This window comes from Prionailurus bengalensis, chromosome B1, assembly GCF_016509475.1.
Source record: "Prionailurus bengalensis isolate Pbe53 chromosome B1, Fcat_Pben_1.1_paternal_pri, whole genome shotgun sequence".
Classification (NCBI taxonomy): domain Eukaryota; kingdom Metazoa; phylum Chordata; class Mammalia; order Carnivora; family Felidae; genus Prionailurus; species Prionailurus bengalensis.
Window position 1 is genome coordinate 35747212 of NC_057344.1, and position 27612 is coordinate 35774823.

General features: G+C 39.0%; 1 protein-coding gene across 1 annotated transcript in view; it reads right to left on the reverse strand.

Moving 5' to 3' along the window:
- PIWIL2 (piwi like RNA-mediated gene silencing 2) overlaps window positions 1–27612 on the reverse strand; it is a 75648-nt gene that overhangs the window by 36144 nt on the left and 11892 nt on the right. Inside the window, exons 10-19 of the mRNA XM_043562014.1 lie at window positions 21221–21409; window positions 20542–20626; window positions 19583–19672; window positions 17993–18133; window positions 12902–13015; window positions 12022–12210; window positions 9832–9933; window positions 9146–9262; window positions 8472–8560; window positions 7244–7349 (exon numbers count right to left, since the gene is read on the reverse strand). Coding sequence (XP_043417949.1) covers window positions 7244–7349; window positions 8472–8560; window positions 9146–9262; window positions 9832–9933; window positions 12022–12210; window positions 12902–13015; window positions 17993–18133; window positions 19583–19672; window positions 20542–20626; window positions 21221–21409 — 1222 coding nt within the window. The remainder of the gene's footprint in view (window positions 1–7243; window positions 7350–8471; window positions 8561–9145; window positions 9263–9831; window positions 9934–12021; window positions 12211–12901; window positions 13016–17992; window positions 18134–19582; window positions 19673–20541; window positions 20627–21220; window positions 21410–27612) is intronic.

The window sequence follows — 27612 nt, forward strand, 5'->3', positions numbered from 1 at the left end:
GGAAAAGCCTTCACAGAAGTAATCTTTGAACTAGGCCTTAACAGACAGAACTTGAAGGAAAACCATGGCATCAACAACAAGGAAAAGGAAGGTGTGGGGAGGGAGTTAAGATGGCAGAGAAATAGGGGAACCAGGATTTTCCTTGTCCCTCAAACATAGCTGTATTGAGGTCATTATCACTTGGAACACCCAGGAAATTGACCTGTGGAGTGGCAGAAGGATCTCCACAGTTGGAGGGAAACAGCTTGGCAGGATCAAGGCTTCCCCTCACCTTTCCTTTTGTTTCCCAGGGTTACTTCAACAAATGAATCAAAGCATACCTGGTTGAAGGTCTAAACACCCCACTACTACAATCAAGGAAGAGCTCTACAGAGGACTGACTAGTGGGATAAAGCAGCCAAAGCACAACAGAGTGCATGCAACACACGCCTAAAACACTTGCTGAAGTGCCAGGCTTTAGACAGTGTTATGATTCCTTCTTAATATAATACTCTCAGGCGCAGGACACATAACAAGCTTTTAAAACATGCAAAAGACAGAAACTTAGCCAAAATGATAAAACAGAGGAATTTTCCCCAAAAGAAAGTTCAACAAGAAATCACAGCCAGAGAATTGCCAAAACAGATATAAACAATGTATGTGAACAAGAATTTAGAGTAATGGTCATAAGACTAATACTTGGGCTTTAAAAAAGCACAGAAGACACCAGAGAAACTCTTGCCTGCAGAGATCAAAGACCTAAGAACTAGTCAGGATGAATTTAAAAACGCTATCACTGAGATGCAAAGTAAACTAATAAACTAGTTACAGTGACTAGGCAAGGATGGAAGAAGCAGAGGAGAGAATAGGTGAAACAGAAGATAAAATTATGGAAAATAATGAATCTGAAAAAGAGAGAGGAAAGTACTAGATCATGAACTACGTGATTCCATGAAATTAAACAAAATCTGTATCATAGGAGTAATAGAAGAGGAAAAGCAAAAGAAAGGAGAAGATTTATTTGAACAAATTATAGCTGAGAATTTCCTTAATCTGGGGAAGGAAACAGGCATCCAAGTCCAAGAGGCAAAGATAACTCCCTTCAAAACCAACAAAACAGGTCAGTACCATGACATATCATAATGAAACTGGCAAAATACAAAGATAAAAAGAGAATTCTGAAAGCAGCTAGGGACAAAAGGTCCTTAGACTACAAGGGTAGACACATAAGGTTAGTAGCAGAACTGTCCACTGAAACTTGGCAGGCCAGAAGAGAGTGGCAGGAAATATTCAGTGTGTTGAATAAGAAAAATATGCAGCCAAGAATCCTTTATCCAGCAAAGCTGTCATTCAGAATAGAAGGAGAGAGAAAGACTTTCCCAGACAAACAAAAACTAAAGGAGTTTGTGACCACTAAACCAGCCCTGCAAGAGATCCTATGGGGACTATGTGAGTGGAGAGACCATCACAACAAACACGAAATGTACAGATAACAGAATGGTACTAAATTAGTATCTTTAAATTATGATTCTGAATGCAAATGGACTAAATAAAAAGGCACAGGGTATCAGACTGGATAAAAAGACAAGATCCATCTATATGCTGTCTACAAGAGACTCATTTTATTTAATATTTATTTTTGAGAGAGAGAGAGAGCTACAGAGCACACGCATGCATGCTGGGGAGGGGCAGAGAGAGGGAGACACAGAATTGGAAGCAGGCTTCAAACTCTGGAGCTGTCAGCACACAGTCCAATGCAGGGCCTGAACTCACAGACTGCAAGATCATGACCTGAGCCAAAGTTGGACACTTAACTGACTGAACCACCCAGGCACCCCTAAGAGACTCATTTAAAAAAAAAAATTTTTTTTTACATTTTATTTATTTTTGATAGATAGAGACAGACAGAGCACAAGCAGGGGAGGGGCAGAGAGAGACACAGACACAGAATCCGAAGCAGACTCCAGGCTCCAAGCTGTCAGCACTGAGCCCGACGCGGGGCTCGAACCCACAAACTGCGAGATCATGACCTGAGCCGAAGTTGGACACTCAACCAACTGAGCCACCCAGGCACCCCTCTGAGAGACTCATTTTAGACCTGAGGACACCTGCAGACTGAAAGTGAGGGGATGGAAAACCATCTATCATGCTAATGGACATCAAAAGAAAGCTGAAATGGCCATACTTGTATCAGACAAACTAGATTTTAAAGACTGTAACAAGAAATGAAGAAGGACATTATATCATAACTAAGGGATCTATCCATCAAGAGGAGCTAACAATTGTAAATATTTATGCCCCCAACATGAAAGCACCCAAATATATAAATTAATCACAAAGAAACTTATTGATAATAATACCATAATTGTAGCAGACTTTAATCTTTATTTATTTTTGAGAGACAGAGTGTGAGCAGGGGAGGAGCAAAGAGAGAGGAAGACACAGAATCCGAAGCAGGCTCCAGGCTCCGAGCTGTCAGCACAGAGCCCGAAGCAGGGCCAGAACCCATGAACCATGAGATCACGACCTGAGCCGAAGTTGGATGCTCAGCTGACTGAGCCATCCAGGTGCCCCAATTGTAGCAGACTTTATTTATTTTTTTTAATGTTTATTTATTTTTGACAGAGAGAGAGAGAGAGAGAGAGAGAGACAGAGCTTGAGCGGGGGAGGGGCAGAGAGAGAGGGAAACACAGAATCCGAAGCAGGCTCCAGGCTCCAAGCTGTCAGCACAGAGCCCGACACGGGGCTCGAACTCACGGACTGCGAGATCATGACCTGAGCTGAAGTCAGATGCTCAACTGACTGAGCCACCCAGGCGCCCCTAGCAGACTTTAATACTTCACTTACAACAATGGACATATCATCTAGGCAGAAAATCAATAAGGAACCAAGAGCTCTGAATGACACACTAGACCAGATAGACTTAACAGATATATTCAGAACACTTTACCCTAAAGCAGAAGAATACACATTCTTCTTTAGTGTGCACATGGAACATTCTCCAAATAGATCATATTTTGGGTCGTGACACAGCCCTCAACAGGTACAAAAAAACTGAGATCATACCATGAGTATTTTCAAATCATATTATGAAATTTGAAATCAACCACAAGAAAAAACTTGGAAAGCCCCCAAAATACATGGAGGTTAAAGAACATCCTACTAAACAACAAATGGGTTAACCAGGAACTTAAAGAAGACATAAAAAAAAATACATGGAAGCAAATTAAAATGAAAACATGACAGTCCAAACCCTGTGGGATGCAGCAAAGGCAGTCCTAATAGGAAAATACAATGCAATTTAGGTCTATCTTAAGAAAGGTCCCAAATACACAACCTAACCTTACACCTAAAGAAGCCAGAAAAGGAGCAGCAAATAAGGCCCAAATCCAGCAGAAAAGGGGAAATCATAGAAATTAGAGCAGAAATAAATGTTACAGAATCCAAAAAAATAAAAAAACAAAAACAGTAGAACAGATCAATGAAACTAAGAACTGGCTTTTGGAAAAAATAAACAAAATTGATAACCCCTAGCCATACTTCTCAAAAAGAAAGGACCCAAACAGATAAAATCACAAATGAAAGACAAGAGATCACAACGAACACCACAGAAATACAAACAATTATAAGAGAACTATAAAAATCATATGCCAACAAACTGGACAATCTGGAAGAAATGGACAAATTCCCAGACACACACACACACACACACACACACACACACACACACACACTACCAAAACTCAGACAGGAAGAAATAGAAAATCTGAACAGACCCATAGCCAGCAAAGAATTTGAATCGTTTATCAAAAAAATCTCCCAAGAAATAAGAGTCTTGGGCCAGATGGCTTCCCAGGGGAATTCTACCAGACATTTAAAGCAGAGTTAATACCTATTCTAATCAAACTATTCCAAAAAATAGAAATGGAAGGAATGCTTCCAAACTCATTCTATGAAACCAGCACTACCTTGATTTCAAAACCAGAGACCCCACTAAAAAGGAGAATTACATGCCAATATCTCTGATGAACCTTGATTCAAAAAAACTCAACAAGATACTACCAAATCGAATTCAACAGTATATTAAAAGAATTATTCACCACGATCAAGTGGGATTCATTCCCGGGCACAAGACTGGTTCAATATTCGCAAATCAATCAACATGATACAGCACATTTGAAGAAAGGATAGGAACCATAGGATCCTGTCAGTAGATGCAGAAAAAGCATTTGACAAAGTACAGCATCCTTTCTTGATAAAAACCCTCAAGAAAGTCGGGATAGAAGGAATATACCTTAACATCATAAAAGCCATATATGAAGGCCCACAGCTAATATCCTCAATGGGGAAAAACTGAGAGCTTTCCCCCTCAGGTCAGGAACACAATAGGGATGTCCACTCTCACCATTGTTGTTTTACATAGTGTTGGAAATCCTAGCCTCAGCAATCAGACAACAAAACGAAATAAAAGGCATCCAAATTGGCAAAGAAGTCAAACTTTCACTCTTCGCAGATGACATGACACTACATGGAAAAACCTGAAAGATTCCACCAAACACTACTAGAGCTGATGCATGAATTCAGCAAAGTCGTGGGATATAAAATCAATGTACAGAAATCAGTTGCATTTCTATACATCAATAATGAAGCAACAGAAAGAGATATCAAGGAATCAGTCCCATTTACAATTGCACCAAAAACCATAAAACACCTATGAATAAACCTAAGCAAAGAGGTAAATGATCTGTACACTGAAAATTATAGAAAGCTTATGAAAGAAAATGAAGAAGACAAAGAAATGGTAAAATATTTCATGCTCATGGATTGGAAGAACAAATACAGTTAAAATGTCAATACTACCCAAAGCAATCTACACATTCAGTGCAATCCTTATCAAAATAACATAAGCATTCTTCACAAAACTAGAACAAAGAATCCTAAAATTTGTATGAAACCACGAAAGACCCCAAATAGCCAAAGTACTGCTGAAAAAGAAAACCAAAGCTGGAGGCATCACAATCCTGGACTTTAACCCGTAAAAACAAACACATAGACCAATGGACTAGAATAGAGAACCCAGAAATGGACAAATAAATGGCCAACTAATCCTTGACAAAGCAGGAAAGAACATTCAATGGAAAAAAGACAGTCTCTTTAGCAAATGGTGCTGGGAGAACTAGACAGCAACATGCAGAAGAATGAAACTGGTCCACTTTCTTACACCATACACAAAAATAAATTCAAAATGGATGAAAGCCCTAAATGTAAGACAGGAAACCATCAAAATCCTACAGGAGAATGCAGGCAGCAACCTCTTTGACCTAGGCCACAGCAACTTCTTACTCAACATGTCTCTGGAGGCAAGGGAAATAAAAGCAAAAATGAACTATTCGGAACTCATCAAGATAAAAAGCTTCTGCACAGCAAAGGAAACAATCAACAAAACTAAAAGGCAACCAACAGAATGGGAAAAGATATTTGCAAATGACATATTAGATAAAGGGTTAATAGCCAAAGTCTATATAGAATTTACCAAACTCAACACCCAAAAAAACAAACAATCCAGTAAAGAAATGGGCAGAAGACATGAAGAGGCGCTTTTCTAAAAAAGACATCCAGATGGCAAACAGACACATGAAAAGATGCTCACCATCACTCATCATCAGGGAAATACAAGTCAAAACCACAATAAGATATACCACCTCACACCTGTCAGGGGGGCTAAAATTAACAACTCAGGAAACAATAGATGTTGGCAAGAATGTGGAGAAAGAAGAACCCTTTTGCACTCTGGTGGGAATGCAAACTGGTACAGCTACTCTGAAACAGTATGGAGGTTCCTCAAAAAATTAAAAATAGAACTACCCTACGACTCTGCAATTGCACTACTAGGCATTTATCCAAAGTATACAGGAGTGCTGATTCAAAGGGACACATGCCCCCCAATGTTTATAGCAGTGCTATTAACAATAGCCAAATTATGGAAACAACACAAATGTCCGTCAATTGATGAATGGATTAAGAAAATGTGGTATATATATATATATATATACAACGGAATATTACTCAGAGATTAAAAAGGCTGAATTCTTGCCATCCGCAACAATGTGGCTAGAACTGGAGGGTATTATGTGCTAAGTGAAATAAGTCAGTCAGAGAAAGACAGATACCATGATTTCACTCATATGTGGAATTTGAAAAACTCAACACATGAACATAGGGAAAATGAAGGAAAAATAAGATAAAAACAGAGGAGACAAACCATAAGAGACTCCTAAGTACAGAGAACAAACTGAGGGTTGCTGGTGGGGATGGAGTAGAGGTTAAATGGGTGACAAGCATTAAGGAGGGCACTTTTCAGGATGAGCACTGGGTGTACTTATGTAAGAGATGAAATCACTGGGTTCTACTCCTGAAGCCAACACTACACTGTATGTTAACTAACTTGAATATAAATTTTAAAGAAAAGGAAAAGGAAAAAAAAATGAAGGTGTTAGAACTTGGTGACAAAGTAGTGTATCATACAGGTCTCCTTAGAGACAAAATTCAACTTTTTTTTTTTCCTTATCTCTAACACTGAAAAACATCAAACTGTTTGAAGGACAGTGTAGGGAATATTAATCTAAAATGAAACAAGGTGGAGTTCTAGTGACTGACTGTAATCATATGAAATTATTAAATTTCTTGCTGTTAATCTCCATGCAAAGGGCTAACTCTGACCCTAAGAAATGAAAGCCACTTATCAATGTTTCCTTTGATGTACTGGCCAAGGCAAAACCCAGTATTTTGCTTGCTCATTGTGCCAGACCCAATATCAGTTTAATGACAGCAATTCTCTATGGTTAGCATTCCTGGGAGTTCTAGGGGTGATTACAGGGAGGCATTTGTCTTGAACCAAAATGAAAAGTGCCTAATAATAGTCATAAAAAGCTGAGTAAATTCAAAAGCTTTAATTGCTGAAATTTACCCTCACTTCCCTGATAAGGGCATGAGATTATATCTATAGGCATCAGGCTTATTACAATCTGGGAAATAATCATTACTTACCCAGCAAAATCAAAGCATTTATCTCTTTATGCTGCTCTGTACAAGTAGAAGCCTGAAGGCAGTCCCTTTGAGCTACCTGTTCAGCAATGACTAACTTTTGAGTCTGTTTAGGAGATTCACCTCCAATATGGGATCCCTCCCACTAAATCAGACTTCCTCTTAAAGTGGTCAGATAGGTAGTCCTTAAAAACAACTCTAGAATTTCTGTTCCCCTTACCTCATAAAACTTTTTTAAGGAACCCACCAGGCATAGCTTCAGGCTATCCACAATCTCCTGATGAGGCATCTGGAACACCACTCGTGAATACCATTTTGTGAGTGTGCTGTGGAGGAGGTAGTAAAGAGAGAGAGAGAGATGAACACACACTCACAGAGGAAGGCTCACAGTCTGAATGTCAGCACACAGGCGCCTCTATGCACCGATACGGTATCTAGTAAATGCATTTATGTTACAGATAAAAACATACGTTAATATGAGAAAAGATATATATGTAAGTCATATACAGAATGTAAAAATATAGGCATAATTGTGGCATTTGATACAAAACTGCTTCCAACTGAAAAAATTTCAGATATCCACCAACAGAGGACTAGTTAAATAGTGTTCTGGCATACAATAAATTCCATGCAGCAGTTAAAAAGAATTGGTTGTGGGGCGCCTGGGTGGTGCAGTCGGTTGAGCGTCCGACTTCAGCCAGGTCACGATCTCGCGGTCCGTGAGTTCGAGCCCCGCGTCAGGCTCTGGGCTGATGGCTCAGAGCCTGGAGCCTGTTTCCGATTCTGTGTCTCCCTCTCTCTCTGCCCCTCCCCCGTTCATGCTCTGTCTCTCTCTGTCCCAAAAATAAATAAACGTTGAAAAAAAAAAATTTAAAAAAAAAAAAAAAGAATTGGTTGAGATTCTTTGTATTGATATGTGAAAATATCTGCAATATACAATTTAAGTACATAAAACAAGTTAAGAAATAGTATACATAGCAATATGCCATTTTGTAAACATACATGCACCACCTATACGTGTTTCTATGCACATAAGTGAGAATTTGAAAAGTATATATACTTCAAACCTTTGGTGGTGGTCAATAAAAGATGGTCCACGAGGAACCTTCACTTTCTAAATTTCTGTAGGTATCTGCATGAACAGGTCTTGTTTTTAATCAGAACAAACAAAAAAATCCCTCATTCCTAGGGGAAAAAAACACCAAGACAGAGCCCCTATTCTGAAGAAGACCAGACCACATTTGAGGCAACAAACTTACAGACCTGACAAGCTTGCTAACAGACTGCATAAACTAATAGAAAGATAAAGGAGAAAATAGAGTTTAGTATTCTTTTCTAAAGTATACTTTTACTATAATACAAAATATTCAAAAAGTATTTGCTGGATTTACAATAAGATTAGGCATCAAAATGAGGTAACCAAACAAAATGGAACTGAGTAGACTTACAGATTGATGCTTGCAACAAAGCCAACCACGGAGCGCATGCCTCGGTTGGGGTCATGGTAAACATCCATCCCAATCACCATTAATTGTTTCTGGGTTAGAAAACAAAAAACAAACCAGAAAAACCAAGCAATCCATCACCCCATCTTCAATTATTATCTGAACCCCAAAAGCAACATATGAAAATGAATTCTGGAGGAAGAAACAGACTGTAATCAACTTGACATTTTTTTAAACACTATGAATAAGTCAGAGATCTAGAACAAGGATCAGCATGCTTTTCCTGTAAAGGACCGTACAGTAAATAACACTGGGCTTTGTGAGCCACAGTCTCTGTAGGAACTACTCAATTTTGTCTGTCATTACAACACAAGAGCAGCCACAGTTAGTCTGTAAAGAAGTATAGCTATACTCCAATAAAACTCATTTAAGGACAATGAAAATGGAATGTCATATAATTTTCATGTGTCAGAAAATATCAGTCTTATTTTTATTGGTTTCAACTAAGGTTATAGAAACCATTCTCAGCACATGGGCTACACAAAAGCAGGCCATGAACCATTTAGACCACTAAGCATGGAGAATAAGGATAACTCTATGAGGAAAACTAGGAAAATAGCTAGGTAGGAGTCTCTGGAGAGCTAAATTGAACGAAGAAACATCTCAGCATCACTCACCAGAGGAATATCCACTCCCCAGAGCTCACCACCCAATTTACAATTAATCTGAAGTAAAATTTTCTGGGCCACACTCCGAAGCCTGGTTGGCTGACCAATGGTTCGAACATTGATGACCTATAATAAAGGGGTGTGGAGAAAGGGGACACTATAAACCTGTCAGACAATATAAACAATCCTGAAGTAAACACTACATTTGTTTAAGACACCCCAGTTAGCAGGCAATACACTATGCATGACTAGCTCTAATTCTAGGATTTCTATGTAGGCATGCACGCGCATACACAACACACATCAAAACAAAAAGACAACCAAAACTCAAAAACTTTCAAAAGGATCTCACACAGAATAAATTAAACAAACAAACAAACCTACTTAGGATTAACAGCTTTCCCCTTTCAGAGTGAAGCCTATACTCTCAGAACCCAGTCATGTGAAACCACCCAGCAGCTCACTGTCTGAACCAGCAAGAGTACTCATTTGTGGATATGAAGGCAGTATTTATTTACAAAGAGCCTCTGCTTTTCACCAGGTTACTCTAATAAGGGGAACTTTCCACCAGAAGGGTTACACATGATGGCTTCTAATAGTAACTTCAGTTTTTGAACATCTGTACCCCTCTTTTCAAAACCTCAAGGGAGGTTATAGAGTTTCCACATATGCCTCCTGCCTAGCTCTCCACTCACCTGTGAGGGCACAGGAGCCTGCACACAGCACAGCTTTTTAATAGCCCCATAGAGATCGTCACGTGTTCCCATGATGATGCAAACAACCATCTGTATCTTCCTCTTGAAGAGATAAAATACATAGAAGTCAGGCTTTGGAAGTCGCAGGGGACCTTGATGGGACTCCAGCTGTGGGCAGTCTAAGAGCCTGTGAAGTCATAGGACCTTTAAGGCAAAAGGGACTGAAACAAAGAGGGTAGACACTCCAACCCCGAACAGGTCCTTGAACCTTTGCTGGATTCAGGGCTTCTTTGTAGAAATACGGGATAGAATACCATAAATTATCTAGAGGTGGCCCTGACTACCTGGGTTCTTCCTTAGGAAAATTAAGATGCCTGAACAAGGCAGGCTTGAAAATTTGCAAAGATTACTTTTTAGTTGCTGCTTTCAATTCCCTAGAATGTTTTTACCACTCTCTTCAGTAAACCAAGCACCTTATTACATTCATACCACAAAACTGAGCAAACATGGAATGCAATACCACAAGAAAAGATTCAGAGCCAAGTACAAAGAAATGAAGCTACTGCCAAATCTGTAAATGGCTTTTCCTAACTTCCTGGTTAGGAGAGAGAATGATATTGCCAGCAGCATATCTCATATAAACATCTGTGATCCCTCACCATTTAAGAGATCCAACACTGGAAACAGAGGATCTTTCAGCATAAATAAAGAAAAGTAGCACTGAAGGGAAATGAAAGTGCCAATCCTTTATGCCAGAAACAGCTATTAATGGTAAATCAATAATATATTATTCCAAATCAAGATTAGTGTTAGATTAAGACTTCTCAGAGAACACACGTTCCAGCAATCACATCAAAGAACTTCTGAAGTCACGTAGAACACAGGCTGCACACTGGGAGCCTATGGGTTGGATCTATCAAACACATGTAGCTTTTTAGTCCCTGCAATGAGTTGCATGTTTTTTTTTTTTAATTAACATTTAAACATATGGAGGGGCACACACATACAAATCCAGATTTTTTGCTTCTACTGAAAAACAAATAAATCAAAAATTAATTTGATAATGCTGGGCTTTTATCTGCAGTCATGGGGTTGATTACTCTCTTAAGTTCACTATAGTCCCCTCCTAGCCCACTACACTTGTGTTTCTCATCTGGCTCCTGCAGACATGTGTGGGATAATAAATAAATAATAATAATAAATTAATGAGTAAATAATAAAAAAAATAATAAAATATAATAAAACAGCATGCCCTAAAGATGACAAAGAAACAGTAAGACCAAGATGAGTTAAGTTTGGTAAACATGAATGAAACTTCTATCCATGCTGCATGAAAACTGTTGGAAGTACACTCTTCTAAAGAGAACATGAACAAGTATGAGATTGGGGAGTTGATGCACTACACTGGGCAATTCTTCTGAAAGCACAGCAGAATTATCAATGATCAGGCTCAGGGGGTAGCCATGGCAGAGTACAACTAGCATGGGGAACCAGAAGGAAATTACAAAGACAGAATATGAGGGTGCTGCTCTGGGTGATAACCCAGAGTTGGGGATCAGAGAGATCCCAGAAAAATCTAATTCCAGTACTGATCTCACAACAATGGACTATTCAAGTCAAAGACTAATTACTTCCCAAAACATTTGCTCTGCTTTTGTTCCTTAAGTTTCTTCCTCCGTTTTGTGTGCAAACAGGTAAGAACCGCAGGCTTGAACTACTGAGTTATGAGTGCTATGACCTGCTCAGCTGCAGCGCTCGCGATCAGCTATCAGGACCGAGCTGATGGCCCAGGTGCCAAGTTCATCGCCAGAGCAATTCAAATCTTAAGCCAGACCAGACCGTGACAGTGCAGTACTGAATTGTGCAAAATGGCACTGGGCCCAAAAAGTTGCTTTCTGAGCACAACATGTTCTATACAGATAACGAACTAAAGTTAAGTCAGCTATTCTCTCCGTCAATTACGTGAAAAAAGAACACCAGAGTGAGAGAGACTACTGCCAACATAGGATGAGAGAATCAATTAACCAAAGGGCATGAAGACTACTTGGTATAGTATTTCATGTGTACATGAGTAAGACACAGATTTCTGGGCATCATAAACAGCAGACTGATAAGCAAGAGAATTTAAAATCAAGTATGCAAGTATTTTAAAACAAGCATTCTACTCATATACTCAAATTAGTTTATTACCTCAACTCCTAGCATGGATTGAATGGTTCTGACATAGGTCTCAATTCGATCATCCTTTAGTTCAACCCAGGCTGGTGGGCTCAGGCGCATACCAATGGGGCCAGCTATCTTTTCCAACATATTAACCAGTTCTCGGGCCTGATCCATTGCTCTCTTTGGGTAAAACAGTGCCCAGAAATGCATGGGGACCTAGGAATAACCACAAGCTATTTTTAGCACTTCCCACAACTTAAACACTCCAAACTCACACCCAGGAGATATTAGTCTAGAGAAGAAACTGCTTTTAATTCTCTCTTACTTGAGTCCTTTTTGATCTAATTTCTATAACTAACATAGTTGTGGGTGATAAGTAAACTGTGGCATACTCCCACAGTGGAACACTGTACACTTGTAAGTATACTTTTCCTTTAAATATATTTCAATAAAAAGTTTTAGAAACAGATGTACTTTATGCATGGCCAAAAAGACCACATTAGCCAAAAACATTTAAAAATACTGATACACAATTTTGTTCTTCAGTTCTCTTGGTGGGAGACTGTTTTAATTACTTCTTTCATGGATAAAAACATCTTCAAGGAACTCCCAGGGAAAATCCAGGAAGATAAAGGAAAATAAATGGGAGACTGGGTATTAGGCTTGCACTACATGAATTACCATAGCAATCTATTTCCTTTTCCTAAGTTTATGGCCAACCAAAGTGCTTCCCTCTAACAACTCATCAATTTGCTCTATTTGAAGGACCCCTGTTTAGCAGATAATTCAGGATGGGAATTCAGTTGGTACTCTCCCTCAAAAAGAAGACACTGAATCATTCCTGCTTTCTAATTTCCATATTTTTAGTAATACTGGTCCTCTCTTCACCACCTTAAAAGTCACTTACAGTCAAGATGGAAAGGTCTCTGGTTACTTCCTTAATCCAGTTTAGTTCCTGAGATGTGATAAATGAAGTATTTCTTAAGTTAATTCTTTCCATTGGCAGAACACGTCCTTCAATCTATAACAGAAAACAAAGGACACATGACATGAGTCATTTGCAAACACTAATTTAAGAAAAAACACTGACGCTGTTCTCTCTTGGGCCTTGTCAACTCCACTGTATAGACCTGTTCCTGTTATAACCCCTGAGAATGGCACAAAAATGAAACTGCTAGCAATGAGTCCAGGTCAATAAAACCCTGGACAAATACAGGTAAAATTTTTATAGGCAAGGCTTTTTAATTATTGAAGTTTCCAACATGGTCTCCCAAAACAAGGATTAGAAAGCATTATCTCTTTAGAAGTAGACAATGCATATAAAACTATAATTTCAAGATAAATAGGAATATAATCTTTAAAAATATTTTAAGGGACAAATTGCAAGTAGAAAATTAAAAGTAAAATTTCTTTTTTTAAAAAGAATTCTTCTAAAGTTTATTTTGAGAGAGCGAGCGAGCAAGCACGCACACATATGTGCAGGGCAGAAAGAGAGGGAGGCAGAATCCCACGCAGGCTCCACACTGTCAGCGCAGAGCCTGATGTGGGGCTTGAACTCACAAACTATGAGATCATGACTTGAGCCAAAACTAGACGCTTAACCAACTGAGCCATCCAGGTGCCGAAAAGTAAAATTTCTCAATAAGGCTGAACATAAACTATACCTACTATAATACTCTAAAAAGAAAAGCAGGCAGGAAAAGACATAAATATAATGAAAGAACAAATTAAAGTTAGGAATAAGTCAATCAGATCTAAATATCCAAACACAGGAAAATAATTTAGTTGATATAACAGCATAATGAATTATTTTGCCAACATTGAAATCACTTTTTTTCTATAATTTATTTTTTATAATCTACATCCAAGTTAGTTAGCACATGGTGCAACAATGATTTCAGGAGTAGATTCCTTAACTCCCTTACCCATTTAGCCCATCCCTCCTCCCAAAACCCCTCCAGCAACCCTCTGTTTGTTCTCTATATTTAAGAGTCTCTTATGTTTTGTCCCCCTCCCTGTTTTTATATTATTTTTGCTTCCCTTCCCTTATGTTCATCTGTTCTGTGTCTTAAAGTCCTCACATGAGTGAAATCATGTATTTGTCTATGACTGACCTTGCTTAGCATAATACCCTCTAGTTCCATCCACGTAGCTGCAAATGGCAAGATTTCATTCTTTTTGATTGCCGAGTAATACTCCATTGTGTGTGTGTGTGTGTGTGTGTGTGTGTGTATGTACACCATTGTGTATACAATGTGTGTGTGTATATATGTATATATATATACATATATAAATATATACATATATATATACCACATCTTCTTTATCCATTCATCCATCGATGGACATTTGGGCTCTTTCCATACTTTGGCTGTTGCTGATAGTGCTGCTATAAACATTGGGGTGCATGTGTCCCTTCGAAACAGCATACCTGTATCCCTTGGATAAATACCTAGTAGTGCAATTGCTGAGTAGTAGGGTAGTTCTATTTTTAATTTTTTGAGGAACCTCCATACTCTTTTCCAGACTGGCGGCACCAGTCTGCAGCCCCTTTGTAACAACAGGTAATATGATCCTGTTTTTACAAAAAAATAAATAGTAATGTATGCATCATAAAAATTGAGTCTGGGGCGCTCAGGTGGCTCAGTCAGTTAAGCATCTAACTTTGGCTCAGGTCATGATCTCGAGGTTCATAGGTTCAAGCCCTGCATTGGGCTCTGTACTGGCAGTGCCGAGCCTACTTAGGATTCTCTCTCTCCCTCTCTCTGCCGCACCCCCACCGCTTGCGCTCTCAAAATAAACTAAAAAAAAAAAAAATTGAATGCATCTACACTTAGTGGTGATTATCTCTGGGGATGTGTAATTACAGAGGATTTTTACTTTCTATGATCTCTACCATTTGCTTATTAAAAAATAACAGAGGTGGGGCACCTGAGTGGCTCAATTGGTTGAGCATCTGACTTTGGCACAGGATCTCACAATCCGTGGGTTTGAGCCCTACATTGGGCTCAGAGCCTGGAGCCTGCTTCGGATTCTGTCTCTCCATCTCTCTCTGTCTCTCCCCTGCTTGCACTCTGTCTCTCTCTCCCAAAAATAAATGAACATTAAAAAAATTTTAATACAGGGGCGCCTGGGTGGCGCAGTCAGTTAAGTGTCCGACTTCAGCCAGGTCACGATCTCGCGGTCCGGGAGTTCGAGCCCCGCATCAGGCTCTGGGCTGATGGCTCAGAGCCTGGAGCCTGTTTCCGATTCTGTGTCTCCCTCTCTCTCTGCCCCTCCCCCGTTCATGCTCTGTCTCTCTCTGTCCCAAAAATAAATAAACGTTGAAAAAAAAAAATTAAAAAAAAAATTTTTAATACAAAAAAGTAATAACAGGGGCGCCTGGGTGGATCAGTCAGTTAAGCATCTGACTCCGGCTCAGGTCATGGTCTCACAGTTCGTGAGTTCAAGCCCCACATCAGGCTCTGTGCTGATAGCTCAGAGCGGAGCCAGCCTCAGATTCCGTGTCTCCCTCTCTACCCCTCCCCTGCTTACACACTCTCTCTCTCTCCCAAAAATAAAAAACATAAAAAATTAAAAAAAATATATCTTATTTCATCTATAATCAAAAGAAATTTCAATGATTTAATTACCATTATCAAAATCTAACATAAAGAATAACAATGCCCATATTAGCAGGAGTGTAAGGAATCAAACTCATGATATGAAAGTAAAAACTTGAACCTTAAACCTTGAAACTTGAGCCTAGAAGGCAACTGGCAATATACAACAAAAGCACTAAAAACATAAGTGTCCCCTGACCTAATAATTCCACTTCCATAAATTTGACTATGAAAATAAACATGTAAAAAGATTCAGTTACAAGGCTCTTCACTGAATAACTATTTCTAACAGAAAAATACTAAATTCAATTTGAATGTAAAAGAAAAGGAAATTGTTAATAAACTATCTGGCAGCCATTAAAATATTCAGAAAAATATGAAATGACATGGAAAACCTGAGGGGAAAAAAGGAAACGATATGAATACATGCTATGTGTGAGTGTGCGTAAGCATGTAAGCATGCACATACATACACACACACAAATCCAATGAAGGTTATGTACCAAAATGTTAAGAGTAGTTATCCTGATACAGCAAGATGAACTTTTTTCTTCTTTGGTTTATGTTTTCTATGTCTTCAAATTGACACTTAATAACATGAAAACATGTTCAGGATATAATATTAAATGAAAAAGAAGATATAAAACCATACACAATATAATCACAACTTTGTAAGAAAAAGATTTATTCTCACAGAAAAATGTGTAGGGAAAGGAAATACACCAAAGTATATTTTATGTTATTTTGTTATGTTATTTATTTATTTATTTATTTTTTGAGAGAGAACATGTGTGAACAGAGGAGGGGCAGAGAGAGAGAAGGAGAGAAAGAGAAGCTTAAGTAGGATCCACGCTCAGCTCAGTACAGAGCCCGACACAAGGCTTGATCCCACAACTTCGAGACCATGACCTGAGCTGAAATAAAGAGCTGGACACTTAACAAACTGAGCTACCCAGGTGCCCCTGAAGTTATCTTTTATAAATATCTAAAATAAGTCACCGAGATATCATCTTTGGATGACGAAATTACTGATGTTTTTATTTCTTTATATTTTCTAAAATTTCAAATTTTCCTTATTCACTATCCATTACTTTTATTAAAACAGAGAAAAAGAAATTAAAAAAAATTTTTTTTAACATTTCTTTATTTTTAAGAGAGAGAAGAGTGTGAGCAGAGGAGGGGCAGAGAGAAAGGGAGACACAGAATCTGAAGCAGGCTCCATCCAGGCTCCAAGCTGTTAGCACAGAGCCCAATGTGGGGCTCGAACTGTGAGATCATGACCTGAGCTGAAGTTGGACGCTTACTTAACTGATTAAGCCACCCAGGCACCCCGAGAAAAAGAAATTTTTAACAAGGAGTCAATTAAAAATGCAAAAGAATTACAGAAAAGACAGAATTAATTATTTTGGTATAATCTCGAAAGCAGGTGAAAAATAATAACGGCTAATGTTTACTGAGCACCTGCTATGTGTCACATATTATACGAAAGATGGTACCATTTAAGTTTTTATAATTCAATCATTATCCTCATTTTACAGATAAAGAAACTACAATATGCTATGCAATTTGTTCAAAGTAATTAAGATGGCAAGTGGTAGAGCTGAGATTCAAAGCCAAATAAAGTTTTTTTTTAATGTTTATTTTTGACAGAGAGAGAGAGAGAGAGACAGAGGGGGGAGCTGCAGAGAGAGAGGGAGACACAGAAGCCAAAGCAGGCTCCAGGCTCTGAGCTGTCAGCACAGAGCCTGACGTGGGACTTGAACCCACGAACCCTGAGATCCTGACCCGAGCCACAGTTGGATGCCCAACCGACTGAGCCACCCAGGCGCCCCCAGATTCAAAGACAAATAAGCAGATACTGAAGGCCAAGGACTCTACCATCTCATGCTGCCTCTGCCCTACGGATCACGCTGCATAAAATACAACATAGCAGATTCCAGCAAACCGCAGGTACAAAGGGCTGTAAGAAAATTCGATTGTGTAAGACTAAGACTCTCTATGCCTACAGAAAGCATGACAATAGTATATTCAAAGAATCACAAGTTACTTCTTGGAGAAGAAAAAAAAAAGAAAAGGACATACAGAACCTTAAGAATTATTTGGGTTGGAAACCTGAAAATGAGGTAAATTGTAAGTCGATATTCCTTGTGCCATCTGCCTGACTAAAAATTAACACCTCGGAGCCCTGGGAAATATAGAAGAAAAATCTGTAAGAGCTAGTAGCAAATTAAGATAAGGAAATTCAAATATTATGACTAGGGCCCAAAAAAAGTATAATAATAAAGCAAAACTCCAAAATAAAGATAAGGTAGGGAGCTATCAGCCAGTTTCATTCATTAAGCTCTTAAAATTGCTGGTCAATGCTGGTTCCTACTCCACTACATCCTCCAGTTCACCTTATGTACATCCTTCTGGAGACAGAGTCCCCAGCGTGCCAATTCATTGCTAGCTGTCTCATTCTTCGAAATTCTCTGCAGCAAGCATTCCAAAGCATTATGGTGCTGTTTGGGGCTCAGGTTGATCTGCTGGGTTAAATCCTAAATAGAATTAAGACAGAGATAATGTTATAAGTATTACTTTCTCCAACATGAAGTTAAACCCCAATGTGTCTAAAACATTTCCAAAAGAAAACCTCTTTCCCATTGAAATCTGTAGAATTTTCAAATACCTCCAAGGATTTTAATAAACATCTGTCAGGAATGTAAATGAGGTCTACAGTTAAAATTTTAACCATAAAAGAATTTGAAATGTTATTGTTTCTTTCTCCCATATGACCTTATCTCTTTCTCAAAGCCAGGCTCTGAATTTAAAATTCCTAAGAAAGTCTATGAAACAGGAGCAAAGGGGGCTTGATTATACCTATTTAATATTTTGGAAAAATATGCGGGAAAGCGTTCTGTACCCAGCACAGAGTCAAACATAACAGAATGGAAAATCACATCCAGTCTTAATCTTCATGTCATACTACAGAGCACTATATTTAATGTCACCATAAGACACTTTTTGTCCAATGTTTCAACGATAATAGGTGCTTTCTAAATGTTATTGTTGAATGAATATCTATCTAGAAGGTGTATATGAAGACTATCACATAAGTGAGTTCTTTATTTCTCTGAGACCAAAGAACAGTACAGTTGTTCCCTGCGAGGCAGTCATTAGCACCAGTCAACGTGGCTACACAGATAGCTCTGTGATCATAAAATCATTAGGTGACTGAGCCTTGTAAGGAAGGAGCCTTGACCTATGTAAGAAACAGAGAAGGAACAAAACTAAACATGAAAGAAATCTCTTACAAGAATGTTAAGCTTCACTTCAGGCTCTTGACGATGTTACTGAAAATAGTCTGTGGCATTGGAGACAGGAATGGATCCAAGGGTAACACAGACAAGGGCTGAAAAAGTGAAGCAGCACAGTAGTTCAAGCGTGGAAAGTCCCAAGCGTTGCAGACAGAGTGGAGGCAAAGCACTCTGGCTCTGGATTCATGCTGCTGCGCACGTCTCTGCTTCTCAGCTATTTCCTACAGGGGCTGAGCCTGACACCTCCTGGACACTCCAAGCCCCAAGATAAACTTTTATCCTTTCACGTCAGCCTCTGACTTGTGGATTGCCTTTTGCTACATTATCTCCTCCACTCCTTCAAATAGACTGAAGGCTTGTAGCAATGCTAGAAAAACTCAGTGCTCTCAAAAAACCTCTTATGATCATATGACTAGCTTATAGTCATCTATTTGATTGGTTAGGGTTAAAACAGAGATACTTGTTTCCTTTTACCTTATAATCCAATCATTCCATTGTTCTAACACTCTTCAAAAGGGAAATCTGATCAGCTTTTTCATAGCGTGTGGGAAGGGACATTGGATCATGTTTTATAGAAAGGAGAACTGGAGCCTGGAAGAACAGACCTACCCAGGTGATGCCACAAGCCTGCCCAGGTCTAGCTCAAGCTGCTATCAAAAAGGACTTCCATTCAACATGGGCAGTTCTCACCTTCATGGCTCTGAAGTCCTTCTTCATCTTCTCAGGGATTCCAGTCATGAATGAAAGCTCAGGCAGCAGCAGGATTTCGCCTTTCAGCAGCTTTGAAGAGAGAACGGAAAGCAAAAATAAGGAAGTAGAAGATTGTCTTGTTCCCGTGACCTGACAGACATGCCATGCTCATGGCTGGGCCTGCAGGGACATAACTGGCACACTAGGGAACATAAAACCCCAAAGAGGGCAATGAAACACTGCAAGTATTTTACCCTTTTCCCTTCAGTCACAATACTTTGAGCCTGTTGTATTAGGTAAAGGGAAAAAAAAAATATTTTTTAATGTTTGTTTATTTTTGATACAGAGAGAGAGTACAACCAAGGGAAGGGCAGAGAGAGAGGGAGACATAGAATCCGAAGCAGGTTCCAGGCTCCAAGCTGTCAGCACAGAGCCCCATGTTTGAACCCAAGCTTGAACCCATGAACCATGAGATCATGACATGAGCCAAAGTCAGAACCCTAACCAACTGAGCCACCCAGGCACCCTGGTAAAGGGGAAAATACTGATATGGTAAAAAAGAAAGGAAAAACTAGAAGAAAACAATCTGTCCCTCTTGGGCCTCCATACAAGCTAAGGTGATACCTCCATCTCATCTAACCCATTGATTTTCAGCTTTCTCACCTAAGACCGAGGAATCAGTATCAAGGCACTTTCCCCTGGCCCCTAGCCCTGTTTGTTAAATGTCTACAACTTCCCTAATGGATGCAGTGCTCTAATCTTTAGCAGCAAATTCTTTCTTCCTTAACCTAACTTGTTCATATGGATACTTAGCTCCTCACTACGGGGGCTTCAAAAGCAAGTCCTAGCCATGCACAGCATTCCCCAACCACATTGTAACTCTGCTCCAGGGTCCCCAGCACCATGGATGAAGATGAAGAACTTAAGCTGGAAGTACAAATCTGACACTCCCCACTCACCATCCCTTGGTTATTCTGTCTCTCACTGGGCCTGTGGATCAGCAGTGGCTGGTCCTCTTCCTTAATTGTGATCCCATAGTTTTTGCTAGAGTAGGGCAGAGGCAGGAAAACATTTCAGAAGCAGCATCACTACTCTTAACAGCAACACAGTCTGACTCTCTTAACTAGCACTGAGGCACACAATTTGCATAATACCCTTGTCAAGAATCCACTAGAAACTCATTATAGCGTATTTATAGCTGGAAAAGGCAGGCTCAAGTTAACACTGCAATTAAATGGAGGAGAAATTGTCTAATAGTCCAGGGAAAAATTTGCTTAAAACTGTATCAGGTTGAAGGCTTGGGCAACTGGAAAGGCAAAATGATAGTCAAATGATTAATGACTCAAATTTCATCTCTCCAACCAGACTTCTAAACCAGCAAAAGAAATATAATTCAAAGCCCTGGCTTTAATTTATAAAGTAACTTCCAAATGCACTAAAGAAATGAAATTGTAAGGGTAGCATATTCAAATCAAATCCCACAAACAAACTCATTCAACCTTAGGTGTATTACCAATCCAATTATTTTAAAAGTGTCCTGCTGTTTGCTACTATGGAACTCAATATCCTGCAATAGAATGGTAGATTATATTCCACACCCTCCCAAAGGCACAGGCCCAGTCAGTCTCTTCTTTCCACCTGTAGTATTCCAAGAATGTGATCTCCTTCCCATCAGACATTGTGAAGCTATCTTTTGGTGTCTTATTCCAATCCACATCATCAATGCGATAGGTACGATTGTTGTATCGGGTTATAACAATATTGCCAACCAGAAGCTTAGTGCACTCATCCTGGAAGTTTTCTTTGTTCTGCTGATACATGGCATGCCTTTGGAAAGAGACAAAAGACTGTTCATCATATTTGTACATGCAGAGCACAATGAAAAGGATAGGGGATACAAGTAAGTACCTCAGGGATATGATCACAGCTATATAGCACGAGAAGGCTCCAGTTGTCTCTTTAAAGAGATAGGACTCTCATCTCTTTTCTTTAACATTACCAAAAAAATCAAAATCAATAAAAAATAGTGAAAAGGTAAAAGTCAAAAACAGCAACTACAAATTAGTAAAATTCATAGTTTGCCTTCAAAAAGGGTATTTATTCAAACAAATCAAACAAAATAATTATTCTGTATCATCATTATTAGGATAGCCTACAGTGGAACAACAAAACATTCTTTCAACTATATTTGCCCTTTTGAGCTAATGGAAAGGATTACAAATACCTATCATTATACAGCACTGGTGAAGATGCTGAAGATGCAGATAAGCAGACTCACCATAGGCAAATGTACCCTCAAGGTAACCTCTAAACAATGCCGTGAACAAGCCCAACACAGGTAACTCACAGGAAGCATGTGTGAATATGCCCAGGGAGTCCAGGAAAGTTTACAGAGGCAGCTGATACTTGAAGAAGCAATCTGCCAAGCAGAAATGCCAGGGGGCAGAGGAATGAGTGACACTCCAGGCAGAGGCAGCAGTATGCAGGGGACAAGCAGGGATCTGGGGATGGGGAGGACAAGGAGGTGGAACAGGGACAGAAGATGGTAAGCACAGGCTGAAGATAGGCAGGGACCAGATGTGAATGTCCTTGTAAGTCAAAGATCGGAGCTTGGACTTTGTTCTGTGGGTCAGTGTCACCCAGGGTATATTCTTCAGAAACACTGGTCCCTTGAGAAGTTGTGAGAAGTGTGGAAAAGGTTGTACAATCAAAAAAGCTGAGTCCATTCTGCATATTATAAGTCCTGCATAGAGATTCACTGCATACATTAGCATATCAGGCTACTAAAGAAACATACTTAGCTTGATTTACCTCCAATGTATTTAACCAGATTCCTCCCACCTTTTTCCTTTTTACCTCACAGAATGAACATTCAGTTCATTACCACTCTGGATAATTAGTGTCCTGCAGAACTCTCCCTAAGAAAGACTATAGTAAGTGATGAAAATCAGACACCTGAAGCAGTTCAACATTGATGACAGACCCAGAGCCAAAATGCCTGGGTTCAAATCTTGCATCTTACACTTACTAGCCTATGAAACTTTTGAGCGAGTTACTGCTCTTTGTGCCTTGGTTTCCTCATGTGAAAGTGGGTCAGTGAAAGAACCTAACTCATAGTGTTGTTGAGAGAACACAATGACTTTATATAAATGAAGCGTTGAGAACAGTGCCTAGCACAGATAATAGAACTGTGTTAAGTGCTTGCAAATATTATCTCCATCATTGCCATTAGTGCTTGATACATGCCGGATGCAGAGTGTGTGTGTGTGTGTGTGTGTGTGTGTGTGTGTGTGGGGCCTTATTCTGTCTGCTAGGTTAAATACAGAGGAGAGATGGCTACAAACACAGTTTGCTATATATATGTAGCTGTGGAAGTCAAAAGTAACCACTAGTATACAATCTATATTCAAACACTTTTTAAGCTGTAATTTATTTTCAAAATCTTCCATGACAGTTTTTAATATTCTCTCACCAAAGCCCATTCCCCTAATCATTGTCTTTTGCATTAGAAAAGGTAGGTGGAAGATGTGGAAGAGGGAGGCCCAATCAAGAAAAAGCTAAAAATGGACTGAGGAAGGCAGGAGATAAAGAATATAGACCTATATCTTGTTACTCCAATATTCAACATTGAAAAGTAGATAAAAATCAATGATTTTTAACTGTACTATTTTACTCTGAGTTCTCTACTGAGATTAAAATAAAAAATTAAAAAAAAAATCATGCTGAAAAGAAAGCAGACCAAATAACAAAAAAACAAAAAATGAGTCTATGCCATATAATTCTACTTACAATTTCTAGAAAATTCTAGAAAATGCAAACTGATCTCTAGTGGCAGAAACCAGATCAGTGCTTGCTGCCCATGGTGGGTAGAGAGAGGTCTGAAACAGACATGAGTAAATTTTGAGTGGGAAATGGGTATGTTCATGATCTTCACTGCGATGTTTCATAGGTATGTAAGTATAGTAAAACTCATCAAATTGTATACTTTAAATGTATAAGGTTGATTGTGTCCACTGTGCCCTACTAAATCTGAAAAAAGAAAAAAGAGAATAGAGTAAGACCCAAATGAGACTGGAATATACATTAGGATTGAGTGTCCAGTGATCACTAGTGGCATTTCAAGTTAGTGAGGGGAAATAGATCCTTAAAAAATGGATAAGAACACTTGCTAATCATTTACAAAATAAATTCTTATTAAGTTAATGTTAATGTGTAAGAAATTAAGTAATAAAAGTAGATGATAACAAACATTCATATCCTCCTGGAAATTAAAAAAGAAATCATCACAAACTTTGGAAAAGATAATTTTGTAGCCACAGTAACCAGTAGCCATAAAATCCAGTTTAAAAAAAATTTTTTTAAGTTTTTTTTGGGGGAGGGAGAGAGAGAGAGAGAGAGAGAGAGAGAGGCAGAGGGGGAGAGAGAGAGGGAGAAAAAGAAAATCCCAAGCAGGCTCTGCACTGTCAAAGCAGAGCCTGACGTGGGGGTTGAACTCAAGAACCCTGAGCTCGTGACCTGAGCAGAAGTCAGATGCTTAACATATTGAGTCACCCAGGTGCCCCTAAAAACACTTTTTTAAATGTTTATTTATTTTTGAGGGGGGGGGTAAGTAGGGGAGGGGCAGAGAGAGAGAGAATCCCAAGCAGGCTCTGCACTATCAGCACGAACATGAACCGTGAGATCACGACCTGAGCTTAAGTCAGACAGATGCTCCACCGACTGAGCTACCCAGGCACCCCCATAAAATCCAGTTTTAATACATCTGTATCAAGTCACCTCTTGCAAGCTATCTAACCAATGTCAACCCCTTGTTTCTATACATTGAGGAACGCCTTAATCCAATTAGCATCCCACAGAGTACTAATCAATCAACAATAGACTGCCTGAGCAACCACTTTCTACTGCTTGCCCCTCTGCAAGACTGCCGTCCTGAACTCCATACCTCTCCAATACTCTATGTAAGGTCAGCAGTCTCTTTTTACTTCAATAAGCAGGAACTCAGCCTTTTCTTTATTTCAGATAAAACAGAAGTCTCATCATTCTTTGGCAATTCTGAAGGTTTCACCAAGGTAACTATGGAAGCTCTTCCTCAGCAACACTCCAGGAGTTTCAGACCAACAGATGCACTCACTGGGCCTTTTGTGCTTAACTCTATTTGTCCACCAGATCTGCTGCAGTGAGTCAATCCCAACAACAAGCTGAGCTCTGACTAGTTTCATTAGGTTTTGGTTGCCTAATGACCTTTCAGGTTAGAAGTCATTGTTTGGCAATCCCTATCAAAATAATGCCAGCATTCTTCACAGAACTAGAACAAACAATCCTAAAATTTGTATGGAATCAGAAAAGCCCCTGAATAGCCAAAATAATCCTGAAAAAGAAAACCAAGCCTGGAGGCATCACAATTCCAGACTTTAACCTATATTACAAAGTTATAATCATCAAGATAGTATGGTACTGGTACAAAAACAGACACGTAAACCAATGGAAAAGAATAAAGAACCCAGAAATGGACCCACAAATATATGGCCAACTAATCCTTGACAAAGCAAGAAAGAATATCCACTGGAATAAAGACAGCCTCTTCAGCAAATTGTGCTGGGAAAACTGGGTAGCGACATGCAAAAGAATGAACCTCGACCACTTTCTTGCACCATACACACACACAAAACTCAAAATGTAGGAAAGACCTAACTATAAGACAGGAAGCCATCAAAATCCTAGAGAAGAAAGCAGACAAAACCTCTTTGACCTAGGCCACAGCAACTCCTTACTCAACATGTCTCTGGAGGCAAGGGAAACAAAAGCAAAAATGAACTACTGGGACTGCATCAAAATAAAAAGCTTTCACACTGCAAAGGAAACAATCAGCAAAACTAAAAGGCAACTGATGGAATGGGAGAAGATATTTGCAAATGACATATATGATAAAAGGTTAGTATCCTCTAAAAAGAATTTATCAAACTCAACACCCAAAAAACAAGTAATCCTGTGAAGAATGGGCAAAAGACATGAAAGACACTTTTCCAAAGAAGACATCCAGATGGCCAACTGACACATGAAAAAATGCTCAACATCACTCATCATCAGGGAAATGCAAATCAAAACCACAATGAGATACCACCTCACACCAGTCAGAATGGCTAAAATTAACAACTCGGGCGACAACAGATGTTGGCAAAGATGTGGAGAAAGAGGAACCCTTTTGCACTCTAGTGGGAATGCAAACTGTTACAGCCACTCTGGAAAACAGTATGGAGGTTCCTCAAAAGATTAAAAATAGAACTACCCTATGACCAGCAATTGCACTACTAGGTATTTCTCCAAAGGATACAAGTGTGCTGTTTTGAAGGGGCACATACACTGTTTATAGCAGCGCTATTGACAATAGTCAAAGTATGGAAAAAGCCCAAATGTCTATCAACTAATGAATGGGTAAAAAAGATTGTGATACACACACACACACACACACACACACACGCACATACACACAATGGAGTACTATTCAGCAATCAAAAAGAATGAAGTCTTGCCATTTGCCAATAATGTGGAGGGAACTGGAGTGTATTATGCTAAGCGAAATTAGTCAGAGAAAGACAAATATCATATGACTTAACTCATGTGGAATTTAAAATAATGAACATAAAGGAAAGGAAGCAAAAATAATATAAAAATAGGAAGGGGGGTGCCTGGGTGGCTCAGTTGGTTAAGCGTCGGACTTCAGGTCAGGTAATGATCTTGCAGTCTGTGTGCTGGAGCCCCGCGTCAGGCTCTGTGCTGACACACAGCTCAGAACCTGGAGCCTGCTTTGGATTCTGTCTCTCCCTCTCTCTCTGCCCCTCCCCGGCTCGCATTCTGTCTCTCAAAAATAAATATTTAAAAAAAAAACACAGAAGGGGACAAAACATAAGAGACTCTTAAATACAGAGAACAAACTGAGGGTTGTTGGGGGGAGGATGGGGGGGGAGATGGGCTAAATGGACAAGGGGTATTAAGGAGGACACTTGCTGGGATGAGCAATGAGTATTTTACGTAGGAGATGAATCACTGGATTCTACTCCTGAAATCATTATTGCACTATATGCTAACTAACTTGGATGCAAATTAAAAAAGAAAAAAAAAGTCATTGTTTGGACCCAAGTCTTTGTTTTGAAAATTATTTTTGCCATTAACTTGATTATTCTCCATTTGCTTACTTTGCTTTTGCTGTTGTTTGTCTAGATGCATAAAGTCTTCTTTCATATGTTTTTGTTTTGCCCTAGATTTCCTTGTCTCTGTTAAATGTATGAGGGTGTTCTATAGAGAATGCATGGAGGCATAAACCAGATAAAGCCTCCAAACTAAGCTAATCCACTTCAGAGACATCATACTTGAAGGTCCATTAATCCAGCAACCAATTTGTAAAAAAGCAAGTGGTCAAACGTTAGTTAGGAAGGCACTTCTTGTCTTGGTAATTTGTGAAAGAAGCTCACTGTGTTTATTTAGTTCAAATTCCAGGGTCAATGATAGTTGGATCACTGATCTCATGGCCCTTTCTATCTGTGCTTGGAACCTGAAATACGGTTCACAAACACACATCCTTAGACAACTTTAGTGCTTCTCTTTCTTGTTTGTCATTAAGTTTGCCTAAGTCAAAGGTCTCAAACTCTGCCTGGAAGAATTTCTCCTTCCAATATAAAGGTATACTATAGTTGTTCTGATTCTGGCACTTTCCTTGATAAATGTAAAAAAATTTTTGAGTTAAAATTACAATGTCGAAAGCGCACACAGAACATTCTCCAATGTATACCATATGCTAGATCATAGAACAAACTTCAATAAATATAAAAGGATAGAAATACAATTCTGTTGTCTGGCCACAATAGAATGAAATTAGAAATCAAAAACAGAAGAAATTCAGAAAACTCACATATATATGGAAATTAAACAACACACTCCCCTAAATAATCAATGGATCAAACAAGAAATCATAAAGGAAATTAGAAAATATTTTGAACTAGATATAAATGAAGACACAACATACCAAAATGTAC